Consider the following 16,452-nt stretch of genomic DNA (forward strand, 5'->3'; position numbering starts at 1 on the left):
GACTGATCTTACCAAAAAGAAAAGGAGTACCCGTGGCACCTTAGAGACTAACAAATTTATTAGAGCATAAGCTGAAGTGAGCTGTAGCTCACGAAAGCTTATGCTCTAATAAATTTGTTAGTCTCTAAGGTGCCACGGGTACTCCTTTTCTTTTTGCGAATACAGACTAACACGGCTGCTACTCTGAAACCTGATCTTACCAAGTACATTTTCTGTATATAATTATTTTAATTAATATATATGCCATTATCAAAGTGGTTTTTAAAAAGAAACAAATAAACTATTGCACTTTCTTGGGGAGTCCACAAAAGAGGGCATACTTCTGCTGACTGTAGCAGCAGATATGTACTAATTTCAGAATTGTGCTGACATCTGTCAATAAGGTTAGGGTACACAAATCCTATTTAAGTTGAGTTTTTTAAAATAAGAAAATAAGAATTTTAGCTCTCTTAGAAACAAGGAGATGGTCATTCAGATGTTAATTTTGTCCAGTGCAACAATCATCTTCAGCAACTAGTGTGAAGTCAATGGCACTGAGAACAGATGGGAGGACTACAGAACCTCAGAATTATGAACTCTGAGCAAAATGTTATGGTTGTTCTTTCAAAAGGTTTACAACTGAACATTGACTTAATACAACTTTGAAACTTTACTACGCAGAAGAAAAATGCTGCTTTTAACCATCTTAATTTAAATGAAACAAACACAGAAACAGTTTCCTTACCTTGTCCAAAAAAATTTAAAACTTTTCTTTATTTCTAGTAGTTTACATTCAACACAGAATTGTACTGTATTTTTCTTTTTGTCTCTGCCGCTGCCTGATTGCATACTTCCAGTTCCAACTGAGGTGTTTGGTTGACCAGTCATTTCATAACTCTCGTGTACATAATTCAGAGGTTCTACTGTATAACGGTTCAAAGATTTGGAAGGGGAAAATATATATTCTGTTAAAGTCCATTAACTGGTACAAAGCACATAATTTACAATGAATAAAGTTTAATTTTTCTAGGTATAATAATCCTGAGAAACTTCTGGAAACAAGACGTGGGCGTTGTGGAGAGTGGGCTAACTGTTTTACACTGTGCTGCAGAGCAATAGGATTTGAAGCTAGATATGTCTGGGATTCAACAGGTATCAGTGCTCTAGAACACCTTAAACTTAGTATAAGCATGCATAAAAATGGGACTTACAAAATCATTAGATCTGTGTGTTCATGTTAGCTAACTGGTAACTGCTGAAGTTTCACAGTATCTTATGAACAAAATCTAGGTTAAATTTCCATTTTGTCTGATTATATGAAATATTCTACAAATAAAGTAAGACTGCTATTTTCAACATGATGAAATCTTTATATCTTACATTACATATTACATTCAGGTTCTCCTACTTTCAATGAAAATAAGCAGAATTCATTGTTTGTGCTTTCTCATTTAAAAGGAGATGTTTCTGAAGGCATATAAACAGAAAATGCATTCTTCCTTCTACGCAGTTCCATGTTATTACTCCTGGGGCAATTCTGTGCCACTGTGTGGTGCAGAATTCATGTCCCCTGCAGATTTCTTTGCTTCCCCGCAGAAAAATGACATTCTGACAAGGAAGCAAAGGGAAGCTACAAGAGCAGTCACGCACCACTCCCTAGCTGCACAGGTACATCGTTTCAGGCGTCCAGAGCAGCCAGTGGAGAGGTAAATCACCAGAGTTGGGGACACCTCAGCCAGTGGCTCCTACCCTGAGCTGGGATCAGCTGCTACTCCCGGCTGGGCTGGAGGCAGGAGAGGAAGTGATTTCCTCTTCCCCTGGAAAAAGTGGCTGGGGCTGTGTCAGACTCACCCCCAGAATTCTCCCCCAGTTACAGGAAGTTCAGCATCCTCCCCTGCTTCCTGCCCCCATCGCTCAGCTGCAGGGAAGGGGTCATTGTACAGGGAGCTGCTCCCCAATCTACCCAACCCCCATGCATCCAAACCTCTCACACCCAGACACCCCCACCAAGCCTCACACCACCCAGAATCCCCCTAGCCCTCCATATCCAAACCTCACCTCATTGACCCTCAACCCCTGCATCTGGAGCCCTTCTGCACCCAGACCCCCTGCCTCTGAACCCCCACCCCTGCACCCAGATCCCTCCCGACTGAGCTCCCTGCACTCAAACCTCCACCCCGAAGAGCTCCCCCTCAACCTGCATGTCCACACCCCCATGCCACTGACCCCCAATTAACTGCACCCTGATCCCTGCCCCACCAAGCCCCACTTCCCCAGTACCCAGACCTCCCGATGAGACCCCCACACCCAGACCCCTCTACTAGCCCCAACCACTTTCACCCGGAAGCTCCTTCCGAGTCCCATTGCCCTTGCTCCTGGAACCCCCCCCATGAGAGTCTCTGCATCCAGATCCCCCCCACACCTAGATCCCCCACTGAGCTGCCTGCACCCAGATTATCCCACATAGAATCCTTTCACTCCACACCTGGATCCTCCCACACTGAGCCCCTCCACACTTGATCCTGCCTGGTTGATCCCACCCACGTCACGGCGCTCAAAAGGAACTGGTGTGCCTCGCGCAGAGGGGCAGGGCCCCAGGGTGTTTCCGGGGCAGGCCCAGGCCTTGTGCTGTGTCAGGGTCACCACTGAGTCCATGTCTCCAGGGTAAGGGGTTGGGAGGCTGCAGGGTGATCTCCCACCTTTGTGCAGCCAGTGGCCTGTACTCCCCACTGCCATGCTGGAGCCTCTGCATTTATTTATTGACAAATAAAACTTGCAGAATTTTAAAATATTGTGCACAGAATTTTAAAAAAATTTTCACACAGAATTTAATGTTTTGGCTCAGAATGCCCTCAGGAGTAATGTTATGCTCCCTATTTAATTGATTTGGAAGAGTTTAAATATCTCAAACTGTAAAAACAGAAAACCCATCTAAAAAACATTCAATGTTTTCCTCGGCCTGTCTCTCATGCAGATCATGTGTGGACTGAGGTATATTCTTCATCCCAGCAGAGATGGCTTCATTGTGACCCTTGTGAAACTGTGTGTGATAAACCTCTTCTCTATGAGATTGGCTGGGGAAAGAAGCTCTCCTATGTAATTGCATTCTCCAAGGATGAGGTAGGGGTAGGGATAATAATATGCTATGAAATAAAAATACAAATTTGCCTTGAGAAAGAAGCTGTGCAAAGTATATCATTTTAATGGGATCTGCTAGATTATTGTAAGGGAAGACAGTCTCTTGATCACGTTGTCTATTGAAAATACACATATTTAAGAGGCAGAATATATATGTATTTTTTTAACTTCTGCAACTTATACTTGAGGTTGTTGATGTCACCTGGAGATATTCCTGTAAACATGAAGAATTACTTTCTAGAAGGACACAGGTCAAAGAAGCAGCGTTGCGTGAAACCATAGAGAGGCTTAATAAACTGGTATGTACTAATAAACTGGTATTTATGTACTCTACTGATTTGTTAAAATGACATGTATTGGAAACAGACTATGTAAATTCTTTGGACAAGGGAGCCCAGTCCTGATAAAAGTCTGTGTACTACAAAAAAAATTAAATATTGCTATTTATACATTCTTTGTGATTTTACATAGACCACTTCAGGACCAATCACAGCATAGCATTTTTGTCAGTTGAGAATTCTTAAAGTGCAGTTCTCCTCTGTGAAGTAACTGTGTAAAAGTGTCACCTAGTTATACCAGTCAGTTCTCTGCATAGTCATATTTCCTTACTTTGATTAGGGGAAAGGAAATTATTACCTTTTACTCCTGTTGGCTCTGCAGAGAAAGTGAGCTGGATTCTATTCTCTCTTGTGCATCAACAGATAAGTCAAATTTCAGTCAATTATACCTGTGCAAACAGTTGACTTGCACAACTTCAATGAGACCATAATTTTAAGACCATAAGGTTGTATAGCTGTAAGAGAGAGCCTAATTCATTTTGCAGAACTTTTTTTTACTGGCTGTGAGAGAAGAACTCAGCCTGACTCAACTCTCAGGCTGCTTGCAGGACTGTCTGTGAAGAAATAAGAAGTGTTAAATGTCAGCTTAGCATATTTGACATGGAAATCATTGAGATAAAAATGGACTCTTTCAGTCAAATGCATTTTAAAGTCATTTTCTCAAGAAAACCCACCCTTTTTAATCATATGGTAAAAGCAGGTTATATAATAATTCTGTTCTACATACCAGACTTCTTTAGGCTCACTTGATTTATCTTGAAGTGTAAAGGCATGATTTTACTCAATTCTATTGCTTCTTAAAAATATGCAACTCATACTGCATTTGTAATGGCATGCATCATTGTGAATCTACTCTTTCAGCCATTATGTGATTTTTATGCTTAGACTTATTCACCAAACCAAGACTTCTGGTAACTAGAACAGTCCACGGTGTAGAAGAAAGGCTTGGCCCAATAATCATGCCTTTTTTCTATTCCCAGACAAAAAAAAATACATTAAGATTGACAGTACATATCAATAATTTAGAATAAAATACATTACAAGGATGTTTTAATGATGCAAAAAACATGCATTATAATACCATGAAATTCAGTTAGAGTTTACCTTAAAAGAAACCCAAACAGATTAAGGTATGGACATATGCAGTTAAGGCACTCAAACATTTTTTAAAGTCACTGCACGGTACCATGTAATAACTATACAATTAGGATTGAGCATATTAATGCATGTGATCCCAGTTTATTGTTTTAACAATCAGTTTAAATCTAGATTCTTTCATGTTTATTTCTTATGCTGTCATTCCAGGGCTGAGATACAGTTGGAACTAATCTAAAAGATTATTTTTTCTATGAGGTTTTTTGCACTTTTTTTTTATTATTACAGAGACAACAATCTTTGTCAGAAAGCAGAAAGAGAGTGCTCATGGAGAGGATAATTGTGGAGCTTGTTGAGTTCATTTCTCCCAAAACTCCTAAACCTGGTGAACTTGGTGGAAGGATATCTGGTTCAATGGCTTGGAGAGTTGCCAGAGGTGAAATTGGTTCAGAGGTATTTAATTTGTCAACTGGTGATCATTTTAGGGGGGTCTAAATTGTTTGTCTCTTAATTATAGGCTTATGACTAACATTCTTTTGATTAAAGCTACAACATAACAAAAGCAGGAAATTTAAGAAAACTGAAATTAAGGTGTTTGGGAAATCAACACATTAAGTTGTTGACAATTTCTTCAAGAATTCTGGGGAATCTAATTAAGCTGGAGAGCAATTTTCTACCAACTTTTTTTTGTGAATAAAATGTAAATCAGGGCCCACTGTGAATGTGTAACTGCAACTCCCACAAAATCAGATTAATTAATGTTTACATAACCCCCCCTCACCTCAAGGTTCTTGGCTAAATGGAGTTTTTAATGTTCTTAATTCCTTATGTGGAGAGACAATTTCCTAAAAACAACCACTCTAGATAGGCCAGTACACAAAGGTATCAATTATTCCTGACATTTTGCACATCCTTGTCTTGTGATCTTGTCATTTGATGTAAAGAGGATGACAATCTAAATATTGAATTAGAGCTAGTTAAGTGGAACTAATGGATTTCATAGCAATGTTCAGATTTGAGATACTAGAGTTTATTTCAACCATACATATTTTAGGGGACTTTATTTCTGACTTACTGAATCTCATGATATGAAGGATGATTAGAAATCAATTTGAGTGCATATACTCCATTTTCACTTGTTTTCTGATTATCTTTATCAAATTCACACTTACTCTTAATTTTGAAAGCCAATCTTTATTTTTGTTTCCCTGTCAGATTTAGAAAGACATTGTTCTGTAAATTGCTATAATTAGCTGCAGCGTTCACCATTAGTCATTGAGCTATGCTTGCTCTCTTAATATAGCTTAATAATTTGCTTTTTTCTCAGTGTGTTAAATCTGTTTAACACACCTAATTCCTGCAGCCCTATGTCATACCTGAGCATGAAAAATCTTTTGTAAACTACTATTTACTGTAGACAGACTCATGGTTTCAGTTATTTTAGGATACATTACTTCCCCTTTCTCTGTGAAAGATTTATATTTATTCTAGCAAAGTAATGTAAAATTTCTAAGTTGGGACAAACATTTTTCAGTGGAAAAAACATTCTAGTATTTTTTAATTGGCTGCTATACAGTTTTTCATAAAGAACTGTGGACCTCTTTGGTGTACTGTTTATAGAATAGCTAAGGGCATGGTGATCTACTTTATCAAATATATATATTTGCCGGATGTTTATGCTAAACAAAAAAGCAAAAATAAGATTAGCATGATCCCTTCAAATACATCGCAAAATACCAATGTATAGTTTTTGGTTTTGTTCAGATGAGAAAAGAAGTCATTTTTATTCCATCTGGGAAAGAGAAGACCTCTAAACTCTTCCACCTCAGTTACAATATAGTGGAAGATAGCTATACACGACTTTCCAATAATAATGAAAAAATCACTGGCTGGGAGAAAGGTGTGTGGAAGACTGAGTCTCTATGGAGAAAGGTTGAAACGGATTGGAAAATGGTAAGGATTGCAATTAAAGAAATTTCTGTAGAATTTTCTAGATTATTAATAAAATAGTCCCAGTAAAATCTAAAATTACTAACCATATTTTGCATCACATTTCTCTTAATGCTTAAGGATTCAGTTGGAGTTGCCAAATTTTACTGTCCTGCTTCAGATAAGATTGTTAACTGATATGAGAAATTGGAAATAAAGTCAGCTTGCCTTTTAGAATGGGATGACTGACTTCTCTGCAGATAACAAGAACCCTGCTGGAGCACTAAAGTTTAAGACCTACCTTCCCCCTGTGTTGGACACACACACACAATACTGCATGTATTAATAAGGAATACTTCTTTCCAAAGAGTCTAAATTGTTTTTTCAGCGATGGTGAAATAGCTTTGTAGTATATCTTATCTCTTCATCACACAGACAAAAAGGAAGAAATTCCTTATGCTAAACATTACTCTCCATCTGCAAGAAGGGAAAAAGCTGTCAGTTACCCAGTTTATTGAAGACCCTGCCTAAACCCTTCCCATCTGCTGACACGCTGAGCAACAGAAGGATAATGCACTCCAAATCTAAAGAGGTAGAGGAAGTTAAGGCTAAACTAGGGAAGGAGACATTTACTAGCAAACAGCCACCAAGTATGGAGCTGAGCATTCTATATAGTGACTATTGTTTTGCTCTCCCTAACATCTTGTTAGCCTGACAGTTCCCTCTGTCCAGTCATACCACCAACTTAGGCCAGGCTTGCCTCCTCTCCACAATGGAAAATTAAGCTTACCAGAGAAGTTAATTTCACTCTGAAATTTGCTGTGCTGGCCCAGTATACAACAGCCTTTCAGAGCACCATGTGAGAACAGGATGGGGAAGTGCACAAAGAGGAAAGGAGGGAAACAGCTAGAGGGTAAAAGAAGATGCAACAGAGTGGGATAATGGAGGAAAGAAGAACAGGGAAGGGTAAGGGATCAGACTGGGCACTCCCCAGCCTTCCCACCTCTGCTAACAATGTGGCAGTACCCCACACCTTCAGGTACTCATATGATCAGACTTCCCATTTTCGCAAGAAACATATGGGTCCAGGTTAAAAAAAAACACTAGCCACTAATCAGGGGAGTGCTCTGTTCAAATATATGTATCTGCTCTTTTGCTCAGCTCTCTATGCTGGGTACATGTAACAAGTGGAGCAGGGAGCACTGATGTGTGACTGAGCAAGAAGAGTTTACCAGCAGTAAGCAGCTCTTCCATGAAGTTGGAAGAATTGGGGGTGGGTAGGGAAACTGACAGCAGATACCCATCAGGCTTGTAGCTGTGACATGGCACTTCTATAGAACGCCACCTTGTGGAATATTCAGTCTTTTAACTTAGCAGATGTACCACTTAAGAAGTTGGAGTCCTGCTAAACAGCTGTCCAGAAAGAAAAGGAGTACTTGTGGCACCTTAGAGACTAACAAATTTATTTGAGCATAACCTTTCGTGGAGCTACAGCTCACTTCATTGGATGCATTCAGTGGAAAAAGAGAAGCCTTCATTTAAAAAAAGAAATAGATTCATCCTCTAATTTGGAATGAAGGGAGAGGAAACCAACAAAGGCTACCCAAAAGGTAAAGTTCTTCGAGATGTTTTGCACATGTTCACTCTGATTTAAGTGTGCAAGCGCCCTGATCACAACTGTCAGAGATTTTTCCCCTAGTGGTATTTGTCGGCTTGGTGCTGGCGCACCCTGGTGCCACACACGTATAGTGCCGGTATAAGGGGCCCCCGCCGAGCCCGCGCTCCTTTCTGACTGCCTGTGCAGCTGTTGGAACTTCCCCTCTTTGTCTTGAGCAAAGTGTGTTAGTGGTTTCCACTATTTTTCATTGTAAATAGTTAGATTTTGATAGTTTAGTAGTTTCAGTACATTTAAGTAGTCATAGTATAGGACTGGGACTCCTCTCTGTACCCGGAGAGACGCTCTAACCCTCCCCCGGTACTGGGGCATGCCTCGGGCACCAGGGTTTAAATAGTGCTCTTCGTGTGGCAAGCCTGTACCTACTAGTGACCCTCACTTGAGTTGTCTCAAGTGTTTGGGAGCGGGTCACAGGAAAGAGCGCTGCAGCATCTTCTAGGAATTTAGGCACACACGCAGAAAGACAGAGCAGCAAGGTTGAAAGTCCTACTTATGGAGGCGGCGCTGAGACACACCTCAGAGCAGAGATCAGACTTGGCATCAAATATTTCGACGTCAGTACAAAGTGCTCCGCTAGTGGCTAAGAGCTCTCGGCACTGGTCCTCCTCACTGGTACGGAAGAAGAAACATTGAGGCCACCAGAGAAGACTTGCTCGCTGGCACTGAAGAGAGACAAGCGAGCAGATCGGGATAGAGTGAGATCCGTGCTGGGCGCTCTCTCCTCCCCAGCACCGTGGCAACCACTGGCAGAGGCACCGGCACCGTCAGACCCCAGTAGCGCTCAACCAATAACTGGTTGGCACCGGGCAGACCAGTTGCAGTGCCTTCTACCCCAGAAAGCCTATGCAGCTGCTAATGAGCTGATGACTTTGTCGATACCGAGCCCAGACGGGAGACAAGACGCGGCACTAGTGGCAACCACTCAGTGGCACCACGGCACTGACTACCTTTAAGCCAGTTTCAAGGACCAACCTCCAAGACCAGCCCTTCATTACTTCATCAGAGATGTCTCACAGCACCAATCTCTGCACCAGGAGGATCGGCCCGCCATGATCACCACAGTCCTCCACCTATACGTTGTCATCTTCATCAAGTTCAGACTCGGGATCCAACTATTCAAGACACCGGCACCGAAAGGAGACTCTGTGTTAGTCTCCGCAGACAATGCTATCATTGGGAGTGTCGGAAGCATGGATGACCCAAGGTGCTGGGCCAATGGTGTCTGGCATCCCTACAATGGGGCTTTTGGAACCTGTGGGGGCTTCCCCCAGGCCAAGGGACCAGCTCATGGTGCTCCTACTTGGCTGCGCTCGGAGACTGTTGTGGCACCAGGGGCACATAGGGAAACTCTGGAGCCAACCCCCTGTACTGGTCCTGATGCCGGAGCAGGTCCCAGCACCAGCGGTCAAGCAGGGATACTCCCTGGTACTGATGCCAGTACTGGAACCAGTACCAGCACCCAAGTTCTTGTGCCTTGGGAAGAGGCTGCAGTAGACACTATGGCAGTGCACATCTCTTCCTCATCATCTCAAGAGGACGAGCTCGTGCTCAAGGGGCTCTCCCCACCGCGGGACGACATAAGGGCCCACCAAGACTTGTTAAAGTGGGTGGCCTCTAACCCTGGCAGGCAGAGGTCATCAAGGAACCATTAGATGGGTTCCTAGACATTCTGTCGGCCACAGCCCCTACGAAGGTGGCCCTGCCCTTACACAAATCCATTTTGGGACCTATTAAGGTCACTTGGCAGACTCCTGCCGTCCATTCCACCACAGCAAGAGAACAGAAAGAAAATACTTTGTGCCCGCAAAAGGCTGTGTGTTCTTGTTCTCTCATCCCCCTCTTGGGTCCCTCATTGTGGCGGCTGCCAACAAAAAGGACCATCAAGGTCAGATAAGATTTACCCCCAATCCAAAGGAGCCCAGGAAAATGGACCTTCTGGGTAGGAAGGCCTATTTGATGGGGGGACTCCAGTTGGGGATAGCGAACCAGCAGGCCTTGCTGGGTCGTTATAATTACAACATGTGGAAAGTGATGAAAAAAAGTCAAAGACAAACAGACAGACCTCCCCAGGCTTGGTGGGGACCCCTTATACCGGCTCTATGAGTGCGCTGCACCAGAGGGCACCAGCGCAGGCCGTTGGATATCACTAGGGAAAAAATCTCGACAACTGTGGCTCGGGCACTCGCACACCTAAATCGGAATGGACATGTGAAGACACATCCAAAGAACAGTTATAAAAGGTAGGTAACTGTTTTTTACCCTAAAGCTAACTATGGATCTCACCACCAGCTGTAGAAAAAGAAATACCAAGTGCAGAGCAAAGCAGAAAGATAAGAAAGGCAAACTGATGCAGATAAAGTGGATTGCTGATCCTCTAGCTAGTATCCCCTATTAGCAGTAATCACCACCTTATTTATATACTGCAGTGCTGTAAACGAACATGTCCCTGAGGTAAAACTTCATAGAATTAGACCCAACTAGCTGAAGAAAACTAGAATTTAATAGGCTAAATTCCCCCAGAACTATCTTCAGCACATGGTGCTAATAAGCACAATGTAAGGAGCAACATAAGAACCTGTTCATCTAAAATCATCAGATTTTTAAAACCTTGTATCCTCAGGTTATTTCTTACAGTCTACACTAACCATCTTCCAAAAAAAATTGCACTCGGTGAGAATGTAAACTGGATTTTATCCTTCTAGATTCAGACTGCTTGCAGTTCCTTCAGTAAAGGGTAGCAGTATAACCAGGTAGGCACGAATAAGGGGACTATGTAATATAGGCAGGAAACTTTAGGTCTACTCTAAGCTGCTGATGGACCCAAATGATCATTACAGTGATTGGGGTTGCTGGAGTGTAGTGGACTCTAATCATCCCCTCTCTGACTCCTGGCATGCCAAGGCCTAGAAAGGGTGGCACAAAGCCAGCTGCATCAGTTGAGGAGTCCCACACATCTCTTTATTTGTTACACAAGCTTTCCCATCTGATTTGTGCTACCATAGAAGGGCAAAGGAGCCAAAACAGGGTGGAAAATCTGGCCCATTGTATTTACCTAAAAGCAGAACCCTACATACTTAAAACAGTACATGTCTATGTCGCTAAAATACCACGCAGTACATTAAAGATCTTCCCCTACTATTTCAATGAAGTAAACTTCACTGAAAATGTACAGCTACCCAATATCACGGTAAAAACAGGAATAAGGTATTAGAAGGAGATTCTGTGCAAAGTTTTATTGTGTACAAACTTATTTTTCAATGACTTAATAAAGACTAAGTTTTTTTACGTGAAGGTTTAGTGCCCTTATAAAGACATTTCATTTGATCTGGGCTCAGCATCCATCTTTCAATACCTTAACCATGATGTTTTTCCATTTAGGTTTATTTAGCCCGAAAAGAAGGGTCATCCTCTTCTTACATCTGCTGGAAGTTTGAGTGTGGGTCAGTCGGTCTAAAAATAGACAACATTTCCATTAGAACGAACAGTCAGACATTTCATAGTGGAAGGATAAGGTGGAGATTGCGCTCCAGCATAGCAGAAGTTGATCTGACTGGAGGTAAGTGTGAAATCTGATTGATTTTATTTTTTAAATCATGAGGTATACATGCTAATGCGAATACAATGCACTAGTACGCTGGGAAGTGGAGGTTGGAGAAACAACGTAAGCAATAAAGAAAGTTAAAATGCAGTTGCATTTTAACCTTTTCCCCACTCAAGCTTTTTGCCAAGGATAAGGAAATACGTGAGAACAATCAATATACAGCTCCCACCTGCCACATTTTTCCATATTTGGGGAAAATAAAATTAGGATCTAGCAAAATCTGATGTGGATACAGGAGATATATGGGCTCTTCAAAGCAGGGATTGTCTTTATATTTGTACATCATGTAGCAGAATGGGGCACCCAATCCTGACTGGAGCCTCTGGAGACTACCACAATACAAATAATAAATAATAATTTGCAGTGGACTTTTTCCACCATTTGAATTAGAAGATATTTGATTATCTGCAAGTCATACACTTTAATTTGCAATGGGGGAGGTTTAGATTGGATATTAGGAAAAACTTTTTCACTAAGAGGGTGGTGAAACACTGGAATGCGTTACCTAGGGAGGTGGTAGAATCTCCTTCCTTAGAGGTTTTTAAGGTCAGGCTTGACAAAGCCCTAGCTGGGATGATTTAACTGGGACTTGGTCCTGCTTTGAGCAGGGGGTTGGACTAGATGACCTTCTGGGGTCCCTTCCAACCCTGATATTCTATGATTCTATGATTCTATGATTCTAATGTTCATTACAAATTGCCTCTTGAACATGTATTCTAGCAATATAAATTATCTGTGGCAGAACTTTAATTGTTTGGGGTTTTTTTCTCCCCCAACAGATAAAATTCTTCGCTCCTATTCAGATTTCTCTGATGCAACAGAAGTTATTTTGGAAGCTGAACTAAGTGGAGGGGATGGTGATATTGCATGGCAGCACACCCAGCTGTTTAGAGAGAGCTTAAATAACTCTGGAGAAAATTGTTTGGAGATAATTATAAAACTCATTGGTCTCTGAGAACTTAAACAGAGGAGAAATGCTATTGGCAACAGGGATTTATTGTATAAAATATACTGTGGATACAATGTAAGGACTTGATTGTCAATTACCATGGTTCATACTGCTGGCATTTTATTTCCCATTTGCCAGTTTTAATTTGGCTATCGTGAAAATAATACTTTTTATACTATGGACCATAAAGAAACATTGGAATTTTGTAGGTTTATTCTTGTGTAAACTTATAGCAAATATGGAAATGTCAAAGTAAAAATGTGTTTCATCCAAAACACAAAACATGGAAATTAAGATATTCAGAGTTACAATTGATGCTCCATCCTAAACTTACTTCATAGTGAGAGGAAATAATTATGGGAAAGCAAAACTGAGTGAGGAACAAACAGCAGTTTTAACTTTGAATTTGTGGGCTGGTTTGTTTCACAATCTCTGCTGTTATTTGGAGTTAAAATTTGCACTTAATTGTCTGGTAGTCAGCATGTGTTATGTTATTTTTAATTTTAAAAGACTTGTAAAAAGGATAATATTAGCCCCTAACATCTCCTGTGGTTAAATCTACATACTATTTAGGCATTTTAAAAGTTACAATATTATTTTACATGATATACCAGAACAGGAACTTTGGATAAATACGAAGGCAGTTTTTAAGATGGCCTAGCGTGTATTGGTCTAAGTAATAAACATATTTTGGAGTATGATAGTATACTGGATAAATACATTTAAGTGAAAGTCATGTTCAACATGTACCTAGAAATTCTGTTATGGTCTATCATGTAAAACAGAGATTTAAAATTGAGTAAAAACAAATTTTTATCCTGGAAAATGCCTAGTTTGTTATACATATTTTTATACTGTATTAATCCATATTTATCCCCCTTTTTATTAAGTTGTTTACTGAGCTGATAGATCATAATCACTTTTTAAGAAGCTATTATCTTGTGTCAGTCTGAGTCACATGCACCAGATTTGGTGCTAGAAGTACATGAGGTGCTTTTTCCCCCCTTGATGCGTTAAGTTTTCAGACCACAGAATTCAGTATTTAATTTTTTGCCCCAAACACAACCAACACTACCATCCAGGAGATCAAACTTCCATTTTCAGTCCTAGTCTAGCTCCAGGGCCTGTTGTAGCCTGGGAGTGCTGTGGATGCAGTATAATGAGCCACTAGAGAGTGAATGCTTGGTTTCAACAGCTTCCATGAACTATTAAGAAATTGTGTAACTGTCTCCTCCTCCCTGCCCCCAACACACAATCAACAAACATCTGAGGGACTGTGTTGGGATTTTAAAAAGTGATGGACTACCTTATTACCTGTGCAGTTATGCAAACTAAGAAGAGACTTCAGGATTTAAACTGATTATTTGTAGGGGATTAGGAAGAGATACTCTGCACTCCCTATGTAGGGAACACTTGAACAACTCAACACAACTGAAATGCACAGAATTCCACCTAACAGAACAATATTAATATACACACATATACTCCCATGCACTCACCTAGTACAATGTGACATCATGGCTTGATGAACCTGTAGCTTCAAAAAAAAAAAAAAAAAAAAAAAAAAGAGTTCTAATAGTGAGGAATACAGGAAAAGACAGAGCTAAACGGTAAGGAAATAGTCCATATAGAAAAAGGGTTTGTACAGAAGATAGGAGACTTTGAAAGAACTAATAAAGTAGAATCAATTGAAAATATGCAAAAGAAGAGGGAATAAACTGATAGTAGAATATTCTACATTCTGCTTGAACAGCAGGAGCAGCAAGAATTACAAAGGTGTAAGGAAAACTAGTAGGTATGAGGATCTCAAAGCAATACACAGTAAAGAGGAGAAATAAATTGATTAAGTTTGTGGACATGTTACAAGACCATTTCTCTATAAATTATGGGCTTCAACTCCCATTGAAGTCAATGGCAAAGCTCCCATTGACTTTAATGGCATTGAATCAGGGCTTATTATAAGGAAGATTGAAAAGGGTTTGCAATGTTTTGTAACACAAAAGATTACTGGTGATATAGAAGTGAGGAAGCATCCCTATATCAGTAACTAATAAAAAGCAGAAATATTCCTTTAGTGCAGGATAATGTCAGGCAAACCAAAAATCAGTTTCCTATCAAACAGATCCATAACAGAATGGGTTTGGAGGACCAAGTGTATTTTGGAGGGAGCAAAGCCTCACAACCTCCTTCATTTATGGAGGCTGACATAATTCGCAGAAGACTGCATACTCCTCTGCAGGTCTCCATTCCCCTGGCGAGCAAGAGGTATAGGGAAGGGCAACAAAAATGATTGTGTCACTCGCAAAGGGCACACACAGGGAGTTAATGTTGAGTTACAAGAAAATCCTCAGCGTTCCCTGATGTCATGAATTGTTTTTAAACAACCTTAAAGAGACTTGCAATCACAGGAGTTAGTAACTCTGAATTTGGAACCTATTGCCTCTTAGCCCTGCATTAGTCCATATTTAACATAGCTTTTTCTCAAGGGGCATTAGTAAGAGGAGTAGCCTTCTCCCCCCACAAAAGTTTTAAGATTTATATCGTGATTGTTAGCCAAAATGGCTGCCTTGATACTTCTGTAAAATTTTTTGAATAATCTCAAGAATAAAATATATAGTGAGATGTGGATTTCACAACTAATTTGAAATTTTGGAGCTCTTAAAAACCCCCAAACATTTACTAATTTTTTACAGAAAAATAAATGTGAAGACTCAACGAGTGCAAAATTGACAAAATTGATTGCAGTGTTGTAACCATGTACATTTAGTCAGTTTCTACCAGATCTTAGTTATGAGATTTGAGGATAAGACAAGCAAAGAGAGTGTTCCTGGCCATCTATTCTACTAGAAGTCAATAAGCAAGAAAAGACTATCTAGTGATATTGGACAATAAAACTCTTACTACTATGGAATTTTTGCTGCCTTGATAGGGTTGTTATTACAAGTCAGAAATTGATACACAGTCCTCTATTTTCAGTATGAAGAGAGGTTTATTAGGAATTCAAGAAAATCCTAACCATATTTGGTAATTGGGTAAGCAGATAGTGGATCAAATTTAATATTAGTAAGATGAAAGTAATGCCTGCTCAATTTTCACACACAATTTTAGACTCTGGGTTGTCCAGACCATCTCAGGTTAAAAAACAGTGGCTATGGATAGCTCAATAAAGCCATCAGCTCAAAGCAATGCAGCAGTTAATGTGCACTATTAAAATGTTTGAATGAAGTGAGGATTTAAAACATTGTAGTCCTCGTTAATCAACAATACATCTGCAACTCAGGTACTACATTCATTTTTATTATAGCAATAGCAATCAGTTGAAATACTTATTTTAGGAAAGACTTGATGAGGGAAACCCAAAGATTAAATACAAGTAAAATACAAAAATTATGTTGAACTCCCTCTTGTTTCCCTTTTGCACCCTTTGTAAGGCAGAATAATTTGAACTCTTTAGCAAATAAATTCTTTTAAATGACTTCTTTTTCTGATCTCCATTTCAGTGCAGATCAATTTTTATTAAAAAGGAATTTTTTTTTTACTTAAATGCCAGTTTCTTCCTGTGACAGCACTTGCTTTCTTTCATCAATGATTCCGTGACAAAACCATATGCTGGAATGGACTTAAAATATTGTAAGGTAAAAAAGGTTCCATGCTATGAAGTGCTTCAAAAGTATGGGTATCAATTTGTGACACCTGTGGTGTGTGTTCTTGGTTGAGTTAAATGGGGAAATTGTTAGGCCATGTGTAG

The 16,452-nt window shown here is 40.2% G+C and overlaps 1 protein-coding gene across 2 annotated transcripts in view; it reads left to right on the plus strand.

The window, feature by feature from the left end:
• The window catches only part of NGLY1 (N-glycanase 1), a 48,149-nt gene extending 31,972 nt beyond the window's left edge, over positions 1 to 16,177 (plus strand). For both annotated transcript variants that reach the window (XM_038389668.2, XM_038389669.2), the window contains exons 6-12: positions 1,010 to 1,131; positions 2,954 to 3,099; positions 3,306 to 3,416; positions 4,839 to 5,003; positions 6,315 to 6,503; positions 11,533 to 11,710; positions 12,535 to 16,177. In XM_038389668.2, the coding sequence (XP_038245596.1) occupies positions 1,010 to 1,131; positions 2,954 to 3,099; positions 3,306 to 3,416; positions 4,839 to 5,003; positions 6,315 to 6,503; positions 11,533 to 11,710; positions 12,535 to 12,710 (1,087 nt within the window). In that variant the 3' untranslated portion in view covers positions 12,711 to 16,177. The remainder of the gene's footprint in view (positions 1 to 1,009; positions 1,132 to 2,953; positions 3,100 to 3,305; positions 3,417 to 4,838; positions 5,004 to 6,314; positions 6,504 to 11,532; positions 11,711 to 12,534) is intronic.
• The last annotated feature ends 275 nt before the right edge of the window (positions 16,178 to 16,452 follow it).

Source organism: Dermochelys coriacea, chromosome 2 (assembly GCF_009764565.3).
Source record: "Dermochelys coriacea isolate rDerCor1 chromosome 2, rDerCor1.pri.v4, whole genome shotgun sequence".
NCBI lineage: Eukaryota > Metazoa > Chordata > Testudines > Dermochelyidae > Dermochelys > Dermochelys coriacea.